This window comes from Cynocephalus volans, chromosome 7 (genome assembly GCF_027409185.1).
Source record: "Cynocephalus volans isolate mCynVol1 chromosome 7, mCynVol1.pri, whole genome shotgun sequence".
NCBI classification, from domain to species: domain Eukaryota; kingdom Metazoa; phylum Chordata; class Mammalia; order Dermoptera; family Cynocephalidae; genus Cynocephalus; species Cynocephalus volans.
The window spans coordinates 159,023,606-159,044,081 of NC_084466.1; the positions used below are offsets into that span (position 1 = coordinate 159,023,606).

The following is a 20,476-nucleotide window of genomic DNA, read 5'->3' on the forward strand; positions in this document are numbered from 1 at the left end:
GAGTAGGGGAGGCTCCATGGGGGTCTGACCTCAACGCCCAGCGAGAGCAGGAGGACCGTCCAGGAGGAGTCCCCAGTGTCTGCGTGGAGCGATGGTGTTCAGGACACTGGAACCACGAGAGAAGAAGCGCTTTGGAGGGAAGGTCCAGTGTGGTTCGGAGACATCCAACAGGAGATACCCCCTCCCCAAGCAGATGGATGCTGCGACTCCTGGGCTCTGGGTTTGCTGCTGAGGTTTCCCTGGAGGGTGTGAAGTTACTACAGGAACGGAGGAGATTACCCAGGCCAGGAAGTGTGTGGGAAGCATGGGAGGGGGTGCAGAGGACAACATCTGGAGGGACAGTTAGGGGATGCCAGGAAAGCCAAGGAAGGCCCCAAGGTAAGAGGGGCAGTGGGGGCCTGGAGGCCCCAGTAGGAGGGATGCGGGGTCCTGGAGCAGTGCCCGGGAGCAGACCACCCAGGCCCTGCTGCTTCGAGGTCACACGGGCTGGTGGTCCGCGCAAGGGCTGCGGCGAGGCGTTGCACGGCGGGGGCGGGGTTCGGGTCTTCCAGGACTAAGTTGGAAACGCCCTGTCAGTGTTGGGGTTCACAGACGGCGCCACCTCCTGTTCGGTGACCTTCCAGTTCACCCCCTTTGTGCAATGTCATTTAAGTAGTTTCCACATTGCTAAACTTACAAACCTGACCTCACGTGCGCTCACAGGTCTCATGCACGCACACACCCCCTTCTAGTCATACACGCACACTCTCCCTTCTAGTACAGGCTGCGGCTGGGCCCAGGAGCTGCAGGAGCCCCGACAACGGCAGCCCGGACAGCCGGGAGCCCCCACCTCCGCCAGCCGGAAGCCCCGCCCGCGCGGCGGCCGCGCCTGCCCTTCCGCAACCTCTGCAGCGCGGGCCGCGGGCCGTGGGCGGGCCGAGGGCGGGGATTCTCGCGCGCAGCCGCCCTCGCGCGCAGCCTCGTCCCCGCATTCGATTGCTCCTGTCTGGCGGCGGCAGCATGGCGGCGGGGGCGGCTGAGGCGGCGGCGGCGGCCGTGGTGGAGGTCGGCTCGGACCGGCAGTTTGAGGAGCTGCTGCGCCTCAGAGCCAAGTAAGCGGGGCGGCGAGCGGCGGGAATGAGGCGGCGGGCGCCGGGATCGGGAGCCGGACCGGCGGGGACGGCGGGCGGCCCGGCCCTGCTCCTTGGCGTCCGGCTCGCCTGGGCCTCGGGGGACCGGGCCGGCGCCGCCCGCGGACACACCCGCCTCCCCTGCGGAGCCAACGGGCCTGAGCCGCGGGACCCCGCCACGCGACGGCCATCAGGGCGGAAGCTCGCCCCCAGGCCGGCCCCGCCTGCCGACCCCCGGCCCGGACGGCCCTGAGCGGGAGGCGCGGTGACTCGGCCTGCGGCGCAGGCGGCGGAGGCAGCCGTCAACCCCGTCCTCTGCAGCCTCAGTTTACCAAGCGCCCCTGTCACCGGGGAGTCCCGTCTTGTAAGGCCCCGCCGGGCCGGGTAGTTTCGTCTCCCTCTTAAAATGTGCTTTTAAAGCTTGTGGGTCGGTTGGCAGGTGGGGCTGCGTCTTCTCGCCTAACCTGTCGCCCTGCTCAGGGATTTCCTCCTCCGTGCGCTGGCTCGGGGGGGGGGGGGGTGTCGTTGTGCTTTGGTGCACGTGCTTCTCTCCCTGGAGAAGGCCCCAAACCCAGAGCCGTAGGGACGCGCGGAGGACGCGTTCGGCGGTGGCAGCAGCTCTGAACTGTGCGTGCTCACAGGTGGCCGCTGGCCGGCGTGGAAACGCACAGGTGAGTGCGCACAGGTGTGCGGCGGCGCTTCCTAACGACGCCGCCTGCGATTGCAGCGTGCTGTGCGGGCGGGGTCGTTCTCAGCCGCGTTACCAGCGGGGTCTGATTGCCTGGGATCCAGTCGCCACCGCAGCCGCTTACCTGCCCTGCGACCCCTGGGCGCATCTCAGAGCCCAGCCCTAGTCTCCTCCGCGTTGAAATGGATTAGTGTTGCCGCGGCTGAACGCGGCGGTGCTTGTGAACTGCCGGGGCGCCTGGCGTGCAGGAGCAGAGTGTGCTGGCCCCGTCCTCAGTACAGAGCAGGTGCGCTCGTGCACTTCTTGGGCGGTACATACTTCTTGACCCATTCCGAGTGACACGTCGCCGGCTGAGTTCGAATGAGAGGCAGGCGGTGCTCTGATGTTGCAGCGGAGAGCGCGGGTGACATGGGGGAGTTTTGCCTTTGCTGGCAGTGGGGAGGGCTTAGAGTTACTGACTGACTTCTAGTTAGCCATGCTTTATGGAGGTTATGAAATGTTAATTAACACGGCTCTTTTGGAAGGTTAGGTTTACCTGAGAAATTGTTAGGGGAAAAAAAGGGAAATGACATTTAATCATTGGTGGAAGCTGGGTTTTGATTCATCCAACATGAACACATCTTCAGGCCACACAGTGGAGGGAACCAGAGTGGCTTCTTGACATAAGCAGGGCTTGTGTGGACCTGCCCTTAATAAACGTTTTGAACTTACCACCTGGAAAGATATTTTCTGTGTGTTTCGCATTTTTACTTTTATGCTTCATGTTTTAAACAGTCTTCAAACTATCACAATGGGTAAAAGCTTAAATGTAAATATCACTTGGATGTACGGAGTATCCTCGCCGCTGGTCTGTACTTGCAGTGACCCAGAAAACAATGTACCCTTTCCATAGTGACTAGTTTAAATGGGCACATGGCAAATGATGTGTGGAATTTGGGGAAGGAGCAAATCTCTGCTGCTTTTTGTGAAAATGGAAGCATTTAAGAATATTAAATAGTACTGGTGTTGATGTAATCATTTTAAATCTACTTTCCAGATCCTTGCTTCTCCTCAGTTTTATTTTATTTAAAGAATTTTTTTTTCGATTTTATTTTTTGTAGGGTACAGTGTGTTATTTCAATACGTGCATGTACTGCACAATGATTGACTTAGGGTAGGTAGCATAGTTTTGTGCCCGTATAGCCCACCACTTTTTCCTCCCCCACTCCCGTTGGTAACCATTATTCTACTTTCTACTTCTGTAAGCACCACTTTCTTTTGCTTTTCAGATTCCACATATGAGTGAGATCCTGTGGTATATATCCTTCTGTGCCTGACTTACTTCACTTAACATGGTGGTTTCTAGTTCCATCCATGTTGCTGCTAATGATAAGATATCATTTCCTTTTGTAGCTGAGTAGTATTCCCTTGTGTAGATATCCCACAGTTTTTTTATCCATTCGTCGGGTCATGGGCATTTAGGTTGATTCCATCTCCTGGCTACTGTAAATAGCGTTGCATTGAGCATGGGAGTGCAGGTGTCTGTTTGGTATATTGACTTCGTTTCCTTTGGAGATACACACACACACACACACACACACACACACACACACACACACACACACACACACACACACACACACACCCCACCTACCCACCCACCCACACACACACACACACACACACACACACACCCCACCTACCCACCCACCCACCCACCCAGTAATGGGATAGTTGGGTCATAAGATAGATCTATTTTTAGTTATCTGAGGAACCTCTATCCTGTTTTCCGCAATGGCTGTACCAATTTACGTTCCCACCAACAATGTAGGACTTCTCAATTTTAAAATTTGATATGATTTGAAACTTTTTATTTGCTTGAGTCATTTAATCAGATGTTATATAAGTTACTGAAACCTCAGTTCTTCTATACAATGGGGATATTAATAGCCATTTGCAGAGTAATTAAGAAGTTTTGTCCATTTGTAAAATACTTGAGTCCAGTATATGATGCTGTTTAATAAATGGTAGCTGGTGTTATCTGCAGATGAAAAACTGCAGTAGCAGAACACTATAATAACAGAAAAACAATTACAAGTATTTACTGAGCACTAATTATTTTTCTGATGAAGAACTGAGGTTCATTATGTTGTTTAAGATCACATTAGTCAGCATTTGAACCTGGTCTTTCTCCAAATGTTTTCCACAAACAATGCACCAGGCATGTTGGGCTATCCATGAAGATGGAGAAAATATATATAATTCCAGAGGATAACATCATTTACAGTTGTTTCCAATATACGGCTTTGTAATATTGGGCATTTTTTGCTTAATTGAAAAATGGAAGTTAAGCATCTAAATATGAAAATGTGGTAGACAATTTAAAATAACGATTGACAATATCATGCTTTAATGTTTTTAAAGCACTTTAATGTTTTTGTTTGATCTTCCCAACATGCCAGGGTGTTAGGTATTCTGTTTCAAAGATGTGGAAGTTAAGGGAAGTTAAATTACTCTTCATGCCATGTTAGTAATAATAGAACTGAAACTTAGTTCAAATTCTTTGCACATACTTTTTCCTTTTTTACATGGTTGAGCTCTGTATTAGTCCATTTCTGTCTCTTACAACAGAATACCCGAAACTGTGTAATTTATAAGGAAATGAAATTTATTTCTTAACAGTTTTGGAGGCTGGGAAGTCCAAAGTCCAGGGAACACATCCGTTGAAGGCCTTCTGCTGAGTGATGACTCTACAAGTGCCGCATGGTTTCACATGACTAGAATGGCGTGAGCAGGAGAGCTAACCCTCTCACTTGCTCTCCTTTAAAGCCATCAGTCTACACCCACTATATCTCATTACTCCACAAATGGATAGATCCGTGCATGACAGCATAGTTCTTACGGTCCAGTCACCTCCCAAAGGCCCCGTCTTTCAAATACCGTAATTGGATTTTCCATCCTCTTAACACTGTTTACAGTGGGGATCAACTTTCCTACACATGCACTTTGGGGAGACACATTCAACCCATAGCAGGCTCATACTGTTATAAAGTTTGGTAACCGATTTTAATTTTCAAAAAATGTAATCATATTGTGAGCATTTTACCTTGGCATTAAGAAAATTCTTTGAAAATTTGATTTTTAATGGCTTTTTAATATTTTGTTATGACCATTAAAAGGCCATATGGTTGAACCTTAGATTTTTCCAGTTATTTGTTACGTAAAATAATGGGAAAATATCCATGTACATAAATCTTCATTTCTTTAATTTCTTCCTTAAGATAGATTTGTGTATGTGTAAGAAATTTCTGAAAGATACCAATTTAATTTTTACCAGGAGGATATGAAAATGCTTCTCTCACCATCCTTTTTATCATTGAATGTTATGATTTTAAAGTCCTATGTCAGTTGGTGAAAAGTGGTATCCCTGCTTTTAAAAAATTGAGGTATGACTTACATACAATAATAAAGTGCACAGATCTTAAAAATTGTTGGATATGGTGCATTTTGACAATTGCATACACACCAGCAACTGCCATTCAAGATGAGAATATTGAGCTCAGGAAGTTCTTCAGCCCTGTCCCCAAATCTCTGATCTGCTTTCTGTCACTCTAGATTAGTTTTCTCTGGTCTTGGACTTTATGTAAATAGAATCATACAGTTCCCCTTTTTATGTCTGGCATCTTTTGCTCGTATGTTTTTCACGTTCATCCATGTTGTTGCATGTATCTGTAGTTGGTTTCTTTTCATTGTTGAGTTGTATTCCATTGTATGAGTATACAACAGTTGCTCCTGTTCGTGGACATTTGGATTATTTCCAGTTTTAGGTTAAGTATAAGACTACTGTGACCATTCTTGCACCAGGCCTGTTTGGACATGTTTTCCTTCTTGCTGTCCTTAGGCTTTGGGGCCTCATTTGGATCCTCTGCATTAAAGGCTAGTGTAGGCAGAGGCTCATGAGGGAGGATTTTGAGGGTCGGACCTGTGTTCTACCAGCCGGAACTCAGTTCCAGGGCCCTAAGCAGATGTAAGGAGGACTGAAAAATGTAGTCTCTCAACATAGTCTCTGCCATAGACCTGACGCCCACCTATTCATCCGCTGACGCAGCTAAGTTCTGCTGGATGCAAATTATAACCTGTTGACTGGGGGCCCCTACAATGTGTCCTCTCCTGCCTTAGAAGGGATTTCCTTTAGAGCCTTCTGCTTTCCTTTCGTATGCCCTGGACAACTCTTCCTTCGTCATTCTATCTGTAATCCCTGTTGTCCCCTTTCCTTTGTTTCAGCAAATGACTTTGCTTCCTACCTGAGAGAAAACAGGACTTGAAGTAGCATCTCCCTAAGCCTTCCTATTCCCCCTCCATCAACATCTACTCATTTATTTGTAGCATTCCCCTTTCTTAATTCCTTGGCTCCTGACTCAGGAGACTGTGCCTCTCTTCTGCAAGGTGAGTTCTCTTCTCTAAATTTCCCCCTCCTGCCTCCTTGAGACCTTGCATCATCAGCTGCCACTTCCTCTCCATTTGTATTGTCCTCTAACAAAATAAACGTGAAACTTTTCTTGTATTAAGAGAAAGGACATATTTTGATCCTGTCTTTTCCTCTGCCTAGTACAAATCTCTTAAAGAGTATTTCTAGTCATCTCTACTTCCTCATCTTCAGTTCAGTCCTTGATGCCCTGCAGTCTGACTTGTGTTTCTACTGTTCCATTGAAACTCCTTTCACTAGTGTTCATTGTCCTTCCCTGCTGCATTTGAAGATTGTCACTCTTTCCTTCTTGATACTCTTCCTTCAACTTCTGCCAGGCCCTTTAGGTCCCCTTCTCTGCAACGTTAGTTCCTTTTCCTCCATCTGTCCTAACTTAATGTTGGTGAGCCCCTCTGGTGCTGACATTGGGTCTCTTCTGTATCCCTCTGCAACACGGTGTGTTTCTTGATTCCTAAATCTGTAGATCAAGTGGAGACTTCTTTCCTGAGCTCGAGACATCGTAGTAACAGCCTATTAGACTTCCTTTCCTCTCAAGCCGACAACTTTTATATTATAATTCGAGGCTGGTGCCACCACTAGCCATCAGTCTGTAAGCCAGAACTTGTGTCAGCCCTAGACTATGCCTCATCTGTCACCAAGTCTTGCCCCTTCCACCTCTGAAGGCCTCCTAATGCCTCCCATTGCTTCTACTTTCCTGATATTTATTGTAGGTTCTTTCTTCTCTCACCTGTATTACTTTATTGGTTTTTATAGTTTATTTCTTTCCTTGCCTGCAGGATAGTTGTCCTTCGTTCTTTTCTCCGTGTAACATACTTTTCCCTCAATTTTTCAGATTTTTTTTGAGGGTGGGGAGATTATATTTAAACTTAGAATTCTATAAAACTGAGGGATTTTTCAGTTGGATTTGAGGATAGACTTAAAGGGATCTTCGCTAAGATAATTTTGTATGAAAATAATTGGCTATACACTGAGATTCCTAAGAATTTAGCGAGTTTATTAATTCACTGTTCTATCTGTTCATACTATAAATGTGTAGAAAATCTTTTGTAGCATAATATAAAGGAATATAAAAGGGTGTCTTTTTAAAAAGCAGTTCCATTTTTTCCTGTTTTCTGCTGGCGTGCCTTCACTTTCGACATTTTATTGCTGCTTCTGTGGTCACAGTTGTGCCTCTTCATCACAATACCATGTTTAAGGAGTAAATACTGATGTTAGTGGTATAACGCATTTACAACCATTTATCACAAACATTGTGCCTGTAGTACAGAAGTTTAGTTTCCACTTTCCTTACGGGTATGAAACATAGTTGATTTACATGACTGTTAATTGAGGTGGGTGAGTATTCAGAAGCAGTTCTGTCGTTTTTTCGTGACCGGCACTCAGCCAGTGAGTGCACCGGTCATTCCTATATAGGATCCGAACCCGCGGCGGGAGCGTCGCTGCGCTCCCAGCACAGCACTCTACCGAGTGCGCCACGGGCTCGGCCCTGGAAGCAGTTCTTATGGACTAATCTTGACTCAAGATATATCATTAACTTGGAAATTCATCCCAAAGAGTCTCAAGATCTTGCAGAGTGTTCTTATGTTTCAGTCTGTTTAACACAACAAATTTCTAATAGTACAATTCAGGCAGTTCTTTTAAAGGTTTTTTGGTAATAGAATTTATCTCAGTTATTTACTTATTTCCAAAGTTAATAAAATTAAAAAAAATACATTTTGTTGATTTACAGGTCCCTCCTTGTGGTCCATTTCTGGGCACCATGGGCTCCACAATGTGCGCAGATGAATGATGTAATGGCAGAGTTAGCTAAAGAACACCCTCAAGTTTCATTTGTGAAGGTATTGTATTTTCAGTGTCATGTCTTTTATGAATTTATGTATGTATGTATGCATGTATATATGCATGTATGTATGTATTTTGCCGTGAGTGAGCCACGGGGCCGGCCCGGTCCTTTATGAATTTAATTCTGGTTTAGGTGTTAGGTTAGATTTTATTAACTTAATATGAGAGAGGAATAAGGTGAAATTCCAAATATTTATATTTGGTGTTGATTTGTGTTATTTTTGCCGTAGATTATTCTTAAAAATCTTAAAATGATTTTGTCTTTCCCAGATAGTGTAAAAATCACCACTCTTTCTCTAACACAGGGGGAGGACATAACTGCTAAATATCAGAATGGGCAATGTGTGGAAATGTTTGAGAGCAAAAGCTGATTAGGTAATTCACTATGGATAATTGTGGTTTTAAGATATTAAAATAGTATCAAGACTTATTTCATTAGAAAGCTAGGTGTGATGTGGAAAATGATTCAGGAAAAGGTATGTAAGGGCTGCTAGAGACCAGGGGAAGAGCAGGAAGTTGCCATCTTGGATTGGGTAGTTGCATACCTGTGGGAGGAACGGGAAGTCTCTCTCACCTGTTGAGAATGCGGATGGAAGGGAAGCCGGGCAGCCTCCTCCTTGCCTGCTTTGTTTTTTTTACTCCTTGTTTGCATGCTCCTGTGTTCTAGTACTCTTGAGTGAGTACTAGGAAAGTGGTAGTTGTGACCCTGGATTAGTTCACTTGGTTTAGCACATTTAATGTTATCATTCAGGACTGAGTACTGGTTTAGGCAACAAGGCCAAAATATGAGTTGACGATCTTAGAAATGAATTATTGGGAAGGGAGGCACACACTATATTCAAATGCCAGAATCCTTAGGATTTAAAAAACAAGAAACCAAAGCTCTGTTTTTTAAAACCAGAATTTGTGATTTCAGAGTACATATTGGCAAGTGTACCTACATATGGGATTAAAAATGACATCAACTGTACTTTATGCCTCTTTTTGTATAAACTGAAAACAAAATTTTGACAGGATAATTCATTTATATAGTAGGCAATACAATTTTCAGATTGCTTCTGTGTAGATGAGTTGGCTTTGAATAGGTGTTATACTCAGACGGCTCAAAAATCTAAACAGTATAGATAGGTGTACATTGAGAAGGCTCATCCCACTTCTTCCCTATCAGCCCTGTTGTCCTACCCCATAAGTAACTGCTTATGTTAATTTTGTATGAATCCTTCCAGTGTTTTTTTATGCAGATAGAGCAAATATCAATATTATATTTAGCTTTTTAAAATTCAAGGACTTATTTAAAATTCCAATGAAACGTGTAATGTAACCTTAGAATGTAACCCTAAAATGTCCAATATAAATAATAGAAGTGAACATTAAAACTGCATGTTTGGTCAGTGATAAAAGATAATGATTACAAGTGAAATGAATGATTAAACATTTCAATCATAAGATTAATCAAGATGATGGTAATTGTTCCAAGTCTGCTTTTATGCATATAGTGTTACTGGTTTAGGTAACACATTGTTCTTCACTGCCATCTGAATGATTTATTTAAAGTCACTATAGGATTACTTCTCACATTCATACCATACTTGGCAGTGAGATTTTGGGTTGTTCAACTGCTTAAGAGTCTCAGCGAGCCAAGTGTTGGAACCATCGGCATTGTCAGGGATACCTGAGCCTGACTGCACCTGCCATTCATGGAGATCACGAAAGTGCTAGATTGGTCATTCTTCCAGGGGTCATCACTTTCAAGAAATTCATTCTGTGGCATAGTTTTTCTTTTATTAGACATCACCAAGGGCAAAGAGAAGTTGTGTGGAGTTTATAAGGTAGGTGATAAAAGGCACTTGCTGAATAATAGTGAGCAACTGAGAAGTAAAATATTTGCCAGATCATTGGCCTTTCCCAGTAAGAGAGGCATTCAGTTCATTTTAAAACAGCTTTCCTTTGTTACTGAGCTTTTAGAAATTTCTAGAGTGTAGAACTAATGTTCTACTACCCCCGTCTGTGTCTTTTGATTTCTTAGTCTTTTTTCTAAACATGCAGTAGTTTGTTGTTTTTGACAGGCGAAGTAAAGGGATTAGTCCATTTTTTTTACTGATATTTACAAAATCATTTAAATAAGTGATCTTAAACAAGATATTTTTAACAGATTTTAAGATACTAATCGTATCTTATTTTGTAGGAGATGATAAAATACCACCTTAGAGAAATTAGTCACACATTTTTGATCAGAGTAGTTTGTGCTCATTGGAATTGAATGCTGAAAGGCAAGGTTTTCACATGTAGCACATCTGAATCCCTCATTCCCTGTACTGAAGTGTATTCATGTTTTTTTTGGGGTGCCACATTTATGACAGATGACGTTCCACTTACCTGAATCACTGCCATATCTGGTTGGATCCTGATGCTTATACACCTCCAAGGGCTTAGAGGAGATAGATGAGTTATTTCTATTGCTAAAAGTCTTATATTAGTAACCATTCATTTAGAATAAAAAATAGCTAGTTAAAAAGTCAAGTGCCTTTGCTTTCTAAATTACATAGTTGATTTGTTAGTACTTTTTTTCACTCATACTGATCCTGTTTATGTCTTTACCTAAAGTGGGAACACACATGTATCATTTAATTAACTGTTTGATAGAATCTTTTAAAATATGGCATCTGGTAGGGTGGGTGGGAAGGAGGAAGAATAGTACAAGATTTTGTGGGTGATGAAAAGTTGGGTACCACTGGGTATATACAAGGTCCAAGTCAAATCCATTTTGTATGCAGTCATTCCTTTTTTTAAAAAAGTCATGGCTTTTTATTTCTCTGAACTTAGTCTGTGCTATTGGTTGGGCTCTTAGTCAGGAAATACCCTGTATTTTTGTCTTTACTGTTATCTGATTCCTGTTTTGATTGGCTTCTTGACTAGATGGTGAGATACTTGAGGTAGGGACCTTTACCTTATGTTTTCGTTCTTTTTTATTGCCTTCCTGTGTTCAGTGGCTTCTGCTTTCCATGCCAGATTTCCAATCCCACTTCCAGCTTAGTACCCTGATTTTGCTCAACTTTAACTCAGTTGTCCCTCAGTATCTGTGGAGGATTGGTTCCAGAAATCCGTAGATGCACAGATCCCAAAGTTGACCCTGTGCAACATCGGACATAAAAAAGTTGGCCCTCTGTACGCGTGGGTTCCACATCCTGTGAATATTGTATTTTTCATCCTTGGTTGTTTGAAAAAATTCTGCATAATTTAAGGAGACACATGCAGTTGAAACCCATGTTATTCAAGGGTCTGCTGTAATGCACTTCACTACAAAAACTCTCAAAGTCAGACTTACCAACCAGCTGGTGGGTGATATCTTACACTATTGTATTTTGTTTAGTATTAATCTTGTTTGTATAGTAGCTTGTGTTTTATGTCCATTGTAATGTAACATATAAAGACAAGGGTATGTAGGAGTTATATACTTAAATTTGTATTTTTGCTTCTTAAAAAACAGTAGTCTTTATGGTTTGATTTGTTCTTTGAAATGTGTGACTATCTTAAAGATACAGGTACCACTGTTTAATTTCTAAAGGTCTGTACAATCAGTGTAAATAATTATAAATGTAGATTATACTGTTTAATTTCTAAATGTACAATTACTGCGTGTACATAGATGATGTAGGTAAATCTCTAGGAGAATACCAACTAGCTGTATAACTAGGTACAAATTAACTAGCTGAATTCCAATTTTTCATTGTTTGAGAATAATGGCCAGTTTATTTGGCATCTTAAAGAGCAAATGTAGGATTCCATTTTATAGGAATTCTAAAAATGTCTCTCAGATAACTTTGGTGGAGTTATTAAATCTTAAAAATAACCTAGCATTTTTCTATGATTAAAAAAATACCGCAGTTAACATGGTTTATTAGCTGTTTCAGGACTAAATTTGGCAAAAGTCTTAAAAAGCTATTAAAATGTTAATTTAAATGTTTATTTTGAAATTTATATTTGGCTGACAAGGAATGCGGTTTTGAAAAATGTTTCTTTTATATCAGAAATCAGAGTAGAAAGAAGCCTCTTTATGAGGTCTAACCAAGTGTTTTTGAAAGTCAGGTTAAAGTATTCTCTCCTCCACCTTGGAGCCTTAGTGCCACCACTGGCAAGTGGCCATTCCCATTCTTGACTTTGGTATAGTGACCGCCTTTGTTTAAAATTCTGTCAAAATTTATTGAACACTAATTATACACCACACATTATTCTAGGCACTGGGGATACAGAATACTAAGGGTTACAGACAATAAATGGGTAAACAAATATATTAACAAGACAACTTAAAATAGTAGTAAGTTCTACAAAAGAAATAAACGGGCTATGAAAGATGGAGACTAGGGTGGGTGGGGTGCTTTAGGTTGGGTTGGAAGGTGTATCTAATAAGATGAGATCTAAAAAATGAAAAGGAGCCAGCTATTGGGGGAGCTGGGGAAGAGCTTTTAGGCTGAGGATTAGCAAGTGCAGTGTAAGAGGTACAGGCAGAAGGCTAGTGGGTCTGGAGGTTAGTGAAGGAGGGGAGGGTGTGGCAGGAGGTTGGAGTGGTAGGTGAGGGTCAAGTGGCCTTGTGGGCAGTGGTAAAGAGGTCAAGTCTTATTCCGAGTGCAGTGGAAGTGTCACAGTCCGATTCTGCTGGTGCAAGTCCCTAAGTTCAGTTAGTTACTCTGGCTGCTGGGTAGAGAATGGTTTGAAGGGAGAAGAGTGCAGAATAGAAGTAAGTGCACTGGTTAGGAGACTATTTTATTATGTCAAGTGAGAGGTGCCTTGGACACTAGCAGAGAGAGAACACTGAAATGATGTGAAAGTCAGAGTTGGTTTGTATTTTGGAAGGGAGCCCAGAAAACCTGTTAATAGATTGGATGTGGGATGTGAGGGAAATGGATTAATCAAGATCGTCTTCTTTTTGGTTTGAACAACTGGATGAATTTCGTGAGATAGTGGTGCCTTGGGGAGGAACAGGTGTAGTGAGAGATGTTTAGTGTAGTGGGAGCTCTGAGTGCAGATGTTGAGTACAGTATAGTCTGGAGATAAGGATAGATGGGCAGAACTTAGGAGTTATCATCAAATACTGGTGTCACTCAGAGACATGGGATTGGATGAGACCACTCCAGGAGAATGAGTATAGATAAGAAGAGAAGGGGACTCAGAACCTTGTCCTGGGATATGCCTGCATGCAGAGGCTGGCCAGAGGGGGAGGAAGCAGCCAGAGAGACCAGGTCTGAGCTGTTAGGTAGGGAAAAAGAAAACATGGAGAGCCAAGTGAAGGGCGTTACAAGAATGTGGGGCTGATCACCCTTACTGAGTGGTCCTGAAAGGTTGGTAAAATGAGAAAAAGGCAGTAGCCATTGGATTTGCTGAAGTGGCAACATGGCGGTGCCCCTGGTGTCACACCGCCTCGCTTCACCACTAACAGTTTTGTAATTGTCCTAGTCTGTTCTTGCTGCTACAACAAAATACCTTAGAATGGGTAATTTGTAAACAACAGAAGTTTATTACTTACAGTTCTAGAGGCTAGGAAGTCCATGATACAGGCATCTTCAGACTGGGTGTCTGGCAAGGGCTCTCTGCTTCCAAGACAGCACCTTGTAGCTGTCCTCACATGGCAGAAGGGCAAAAATGGACTGGCTAGTTCCTTTAAGCTCTTTTATAAGGTCACTAATCCCATCCATGAGGGCAGAACCCTCTTGGCCTAATCCCCTCCCAAAGACCCCATGTCTTAATTACTATCTCCTTGGGGTTTAAGTTCCAATATTTGAATTTTGGAAGGACATGTACATTCAAGCCATAGCAATAGTCTTCTGCAAGTTACTGTACTTCTTTTAAGTTCTGGTTTCCTCTGTACAGTGGGTCTAATGACAGTACCTATTGTGAGGATTGAATGAGTCAACATAGGAAACACACTTTGAACAGTATCTGGCCTAGAATAAATCATAGCTATCAGCCATTACTATCATGGCGGTCTTTGGTGACCTGCTGAATTGAAGTAGCATAGATAGAGAAATCACCTACCTCTGGATTTACCTGATGCCTGCCCTACCTCTCTCACCCTCTCCACAGACACACGGCACACTGCGTGGGAAGGGTCCAGAGTTTGAGATTCTTGGTCCAGAGTTTGAGATTCTTGGTATAGGAAGCACGTGGTTTCCACTAGAGACGTTATGTCTGGATTCCATTCTGTAAATGTATATTTGGTTTGTCTTGAAGTTGTGTATAAATCCTAACTTTGAAATGTAATCTTTCATTTTGATTGTAGTAGAAGAAGTTAGCCATGGTATAGTGAAGAAAGCACAGGTTTTGTAATCAAACAAACTTGGGTTTATTTCTTTGCTCTGCCACTTATGAACTGCATGTCTTTAGACAAGTTACCCAAGTTACCTCCTGTATTAGTGAGGTTTCTCCAGAGAAACAAAACCAATAGGATAGATATAGATATATGAGAGGGGATTTATTAGGGGAATTGGCTCATGCAGTTAAAGAGACTGAGAAGTCCCACTGTCTGCTGTCTACAAGCTGGAGAACCAGGGAAGCCAGTGGCATAGCTCAGTTTAAGTCTGAAGGTACAAGAACCAAGAGAGCCAGTGGTATAGTAGTCTGAGGCCAAAAGTCTGAGAACCTGGGGGCCTGCTGATGCAAGTCCCTAAGTCGAAAGGCTGGAGAACCTGGAGTTCTGATGTTCAAGGGCAGCAGAAGATGGGTGTTCCACGTCCAGAAGAGAGAAAGTCAATGCATCTTTCTTTTGCTTCTCTGGGCCCTCAACCTGTCGGACAGTGCCCACCTACATTGGGTAAGGGCGGATCTTCCTTACTCAGTCCACTGATTCAAATGCCAGTCTCTTCCAGAAACACCCTCACAGACACATCCAGAAATATGCTTTATCAGCTCTCTGGATAGCCCTTAACCCGGTCAAGTTGACACCTAAAATTAACCATCACACGCTTTTTACCTAACCACCTATAAAGTAGAGGTGGTAATATGCTATGTATCTTTCAAAGTTGTAAGTAGTTAGGCAGTTTTATGTAAAGAGCCTGTCATGGTTTATGGCACAGAATACACCATCCATGAAAGATAGCTATTGTTCATCATCTGTGAACTCTTCTGAATGGAGATCTTTTTTTAATATTTACATGTTTATTTTCTGTTTTCATTGTTATAAGTGTTGTATTAGATCCAACAAAAATATTTTCAAAGAATTTTAGTGCTGCAAAGGTTTAGGACTTCAGATGCCCTTGATGTTCTAGAGAACTCTTTAGCCTTTAATGGTATTCCTGTCCCTTGTTCTGGAGGAGTTGTCTATTACCATTGCCTTTGTCTTATGAAGAGCTGGGAGCTGATTTGAGGGGAGGCAGTTGTGGTGGTCCTCTGGCTTCAGCAGGAATTACAGGAGGTCATTTGCTTCCCAGAAGAGTTGTCAGTAAGGGACCCTACTGGAAACCAGTAGGAATATGAGAAGAGATCAGATTTTAAAAGCATTTAGGAATTTGTTTTTATGAGTCAGGATTCTACCTGTTTTGTTCTGGTTTAAGACCATATAACCTTGTTTCTACTTAGTATTGCCTTTTTTTTTTTGGATTTGTACTACTTTTCTGTTAGAGTCCAGTAGTACTAAAGGTAGGGATCTTTGCTGAGCCTAGCACAATGCTCAGTGTATAGTGGGCACTCAGTAGAGGTTAGTCGACAGAAGAGAACACACAGGAGGGTGGTAGTGAGGCATGCCATTGCCGTCAGCTTTTCTGGTCATCTTTGGTCTGAGTGTGGAGTTGTGTATTTGAAAGAAAATAGGACAGACATTTCTAATACTTCGGAATGTGTTCTAAATAGCTGTCTCAGAATGCTTTGTGTTTTCCCCCCTGTTTTTTCAGAGTATTGGACAGTTGACATTCATTTAAAATTGATAGACTTTTCACAAATACAGTTAAAAAAGCAGAAATTATTAAAAATATTGTGCAAAAGGGTGTTATAAAGAAAGGATAGTAAAAGAGCACCCAAGAATATTTAAGATGGAAGATACAAACCGAAGGCAGATGGCTCTGCCTCACTCTTTGTCATCAGGCTTCATTTGGACGGACATAACCCGACTGGGTCACGTTCTGGATAAAAATAGTATCTCAAGCCCAGTGGAAATCTTTCACTCTTGGAAAAATACAGTGTATATATTTAAAAAACTTTTAACAATATAATTTATCAATAAATTTTATTTCCTACAGGTATAATGTAAATATAGATTTTTATTGGTTTCAAAAAGTTTATATTAAATTGACAGTCCTGTGAGAGGAAAATATAATATATCGTTTTTTCTCAAAAAAGTATGTTGTTTGCAAAGACTTACATAAATAACTTACAGTAATTGTGTTCTAATTATTTAGAAATTGTGTTATTAAATGTTTTAAATCCATGTATCAGTCAGATAGCGCATCACACCTTGTTGATGGACCTCAAGGAAATTATCAAACAGAATGCAGTCATCTTATTTAAAATGCATTTATGTGTATGAATAGACCCAGAAGCAAGTAACTTACAAGCTGTCTGCTTAGTGTCCAGCAGCCTTGCAGGAGTTAAAAGCAAAATTCATCAGACATCAATAGTTTATTGAAGAAATACTCCTTTTTGCTTCATAATTTGCAGAAGGCTGCAACTGTCAGTCATGATGTACTGCCTCTTGAAATTAGTCAATAGAGCAAACAGCAAGAATTGCTGTGGGCAGAAAATAAGCACTGTAATCATGACATAACTGGGGTCAGTGATTTATGGATTTCAATATAGTAGTAGCTGCATATGATTGAAAATTTACTAGGTCACTAGTGCACCAAAAATTCTATTCACAGCCTCCAGGCATCTTTTGAAATGTGCAACAAAATAAAAACCTCTGAACCTGTTTTGACACTGCAGACTCAGTGGATGACATGCCAGCCCAGTGAGTCTCATTTAAATGTAAATGTGTCATAAACTTTTGTACCATACCCTTTAAAAACGCCAGCTACTTGAAGGGATAATGCATGTAAAACTGATTTACATATTGAAGCAGTAAAAGAGGACCTTTTAATAATCAGGCTTGAATTCTTTTATTTTATAGTTGGAAGCTGAAGCTGTTCCTGAAGTATCTGAAAAATACGAAATTAGTTCTGTTCCCACTTTTCTGTTTTTCAAGGTAAGAATAAAGATGGTATAGGAGATCATTCATCTGTAGTGGACCATGGGTCTATTTTGATTCGTTTACCTTCTCTTCTAATCCTTGAACTAATATTAGGCATTTGGTTGTCCCTGGCTTTGCACCTTTTTTATGATAGTCTCATGTTTGCATTGATGCTGAAGAGGAGGACCATGCCAGCTGCTTGCCAAGGCCCTGGAAAAGTGGCATGGACTGTGAAGGGCCAACAGCCAGAAATGGAGCTTCTTGATCAAAATCCTTATATGTGGCTGTAGAACCCTAGTGTTCCTTGTATTTTAGGACATGTGCCTGGATTTACTGAAACATCTGGCTGGTTCTGGCTTGATTAATGACACTTATCAGAAGTGGATGCAAGTCTGTGCTTCAGGGTACCCATGGGTGTTACCGTAGTTCCCCAGATTCCTCATTTATACTTAATAGATTCATTCCTGTAAATATAGAGGAAATCCTTTTTGTTTTAGATTAGGCTCTGATCTGGTTTGACTTTGAGATATCAGTGTTTTCCCTGTGCATTCCCAAGAAAAGGAAAAAAATTATTATGTATTTTAAAAATTGAGATGCTGTGCAGTCAATTGGGAATCAGATTTTTTTAAACTTCTCTGGTAATAGTGTTGACAATTTTAAAAATTGGCTAGAACTATATATTTGTTATAATTTTAGAGTCTAAAATATTGAGATGATGAAGGAATGCCATATGTATTCTGAATGACTTTTTAAACTTTAGAATTCCCAGAAAATCGACCGATTAGATGGTGCACATGCCCCAGAGTTGACCAAAAAAGTTCAGCGACATGCTTCTAGTGGCTCCTTCCCACCTAGGGCTAATGAGCATCTTAAAGAAGATCTCAGCCTTCGCCTGAAGAGATTAACTCATGCTGCCCCTTGCATGTTGTTTATGAAAGGAACTCCGCAAGAGCCACGCTGTGGTAAGAAGCTGCTTTCAAGATGATATAAACAACTGGGTACTTGAGCGATATCGGGTATAGTTGAGATGGGCATGCTTTTTCCAGGCTATGCCATACATCTTCTGCTTATGTTCACATACCTGTAGAATGGTGCAAAGGTTAGAATTCCCAATGGCATTTTACAATTAGGTGATAAGAATTAGTTTGCGTTATGGACTAAGAGAATGTTGGAAACAAAGCGTTCTTAGAAATGATCTAATTCAAGATATTTATTTTATATGTGAGTACTTAGACTTAAAGATATGAAGATGACTTGCCCAAGGTCACCTGGTAGCACAGTTGGGATTAGGTTCTAACTGCCACATTGCCATCTCTGCAACGAGCCTTTTGTCTCTAGTTGCTTTTGCTGTTAACAGCTGTCTTTTCTTCTTGACAGGCCCCTTTTCTTCACCTAGCTCAGATTCAGCAATTTAAAAATCTGTGGAATTTTCATAGTGTTCCTGTGTATACCCTGTGTACTTTGCCTTCCCTGGTGTCTGCCAGTATCTAATGATTACGTTATTCGTTCATTGCTGTTATTACCAGTTTATAGCTGCTAGTAATTGAAAGACTCCTAATTCTTGGCTTATAGTCACTCTTATTTTCTGTTACACATGGATGCTTGTAATTTTGTCCTTAAGTAAGTTTTAGAGTTATTTGACCCCTCTCTTATTGGGTTTATGTTGTTTTCTTTTTACTGTGCGTAGTACAGTATTATCATGCTGCATAATTGAGCATTTGATGCCTTTTGATGATGCTGTTGAGACTCTAAGAGTATTTGTTTCAACTACTCAGGAGGGAATTTATTAAGATAGGTTGCAGTTAAATTGAGTATGCTATTGATATGATTACTGCATGTCCAGTGTGACTTTACAAAAATAGCCAAGGTTCCAATAAAAATTCTAAGTTCTTCCCTATAGCGTTATCAAATTACATATTAAGTTATGAAAAAGTCTGGTTTTAAAAAGAAAGTTTCATGATGAATTCTACCTTAAAAGATAAAGAAGTGATTCCTTTATCTCTTAGTTCTGCCTGATAAATGTCCTTGACAGTATTTATGTGTCAGATAATGCCTTGTATTTATGTATTGCAAAGCTAACTTAGTCTATACAAGAGTAAACTAGCAACAGACAGTCTTGTGTTGTGTTTATTATTTTGTTTTTAATGGGGTTTGCCACTGGTTCACATTCACAGTTTCCCATCAGGCATGAGAATCATTTCTGGTACTATATGTGGTAGCCTAATAATGAGGACTTACCACATCAGTCTAATGGATTTTAGTCATTGCTTTTGTTCAAGTCTGAAGTGCAGTAGAACTGGCTACAAAATGTGGGTGAACTTGTATGACAGGGTATACACAGCAAACCTACAGGAAAATCAGTACATTATTCTCTTCTTTGGGGTGGAACAGTAGCATTCTCTTAATCTTTTCTGAATGATAACCTCATGAAATTGACAGGTGGTAAAACTGAAGCTTGGGGAAGGGATGCTAAAGCACCAGACGAGAAGGGTATACTGATGGCATGCCAGGTGAGCTTCAGCCCCACCATGGCCCCTGCCTCAGTGACTTTGGGTATCAAAGTCAGGTATCCTCCTGGTGCCTTTAGTTCCTTCTGGTGGTCTTGGAGGTGAAGCCAATCTTGGAGGGCCTTTTCAATGCAGATGTCGTATGATTATTCAAGTAAATTAGAGGTAAACTTAGAAATAATCGTTTTTCTGCTTACCTTTTATTTCATTAAACTGAATTTATGATGTATTTCTAGCTGTTTTTGTATTAACTGTCTGAGTGGCATTTAGGAGATTATACAGATGATTAGTTAGGATAAAAAAGAAGCTTTAAAACATTTTACAACAATCTGAAAAAACACGGTATTATAGACATTTAGATAATAAAAAACATTAGGGAATTAAAAGAAATTTTAGACACATATGATTTGACAGTTACAGTTTCTTCTGCATAAGTACTTGTTTTATTCATTATAATTTGTATAACTTCATTTGTAATAGGCTTTTCTGTTTTCCAGTATTTTGGTTTCTATTACAGCATGTCTTTCTATCACATATAGTAAATTGATCGTTTTAGGGTGTTTGCATTCTTTAATAAAATATGTAAGATTAATTGGAAAATATTTTTATTGTGACTGTCTTGTCACTTCCTTTCAATAAAGGAAGGATTCTGCTCTCATTGTGTTTTCCCCTTTCTGTGTGCACTACTGCACAAACTGTCTTCATCTTTAAGTT

The 20,476-nt window shown here is 41.4% G+C and overlaps 1 protein-coding gene across 1 annotated transcript in view; it reads left to right on the forward strand.

The window, feature by feature from the left end:
- The first annotated feature begins 990 nt into the window (after nt 1-990).
- GLRX3 (glutaredoxin 3) overlaps nt 991-20,476 on the forward strand; it is a 33,952-nt gene continuing 14,466 nt past the window's right edge. Inside the window, exons 1-4 of the mRNA XM_063102825.1 lie at nt 991-1,091; nt 7,992-8,100; nt 17,196-17,270; nt 18,016-18,217. Coding sequence (XP_062958895.1) covers nt 1,000-1,091; nt 7,992-8,100; nt 17,196-17,270; nt 18,016-18,217 — 478 coding nt within the window. The 5' untranslated portion in view covers nt 991-999. The remainder of the gene's footprint in view (nt 1,092-7,991; nt 8,101-17,195; nt 17,271-18,015; nt 18,218-20,476) is intronic.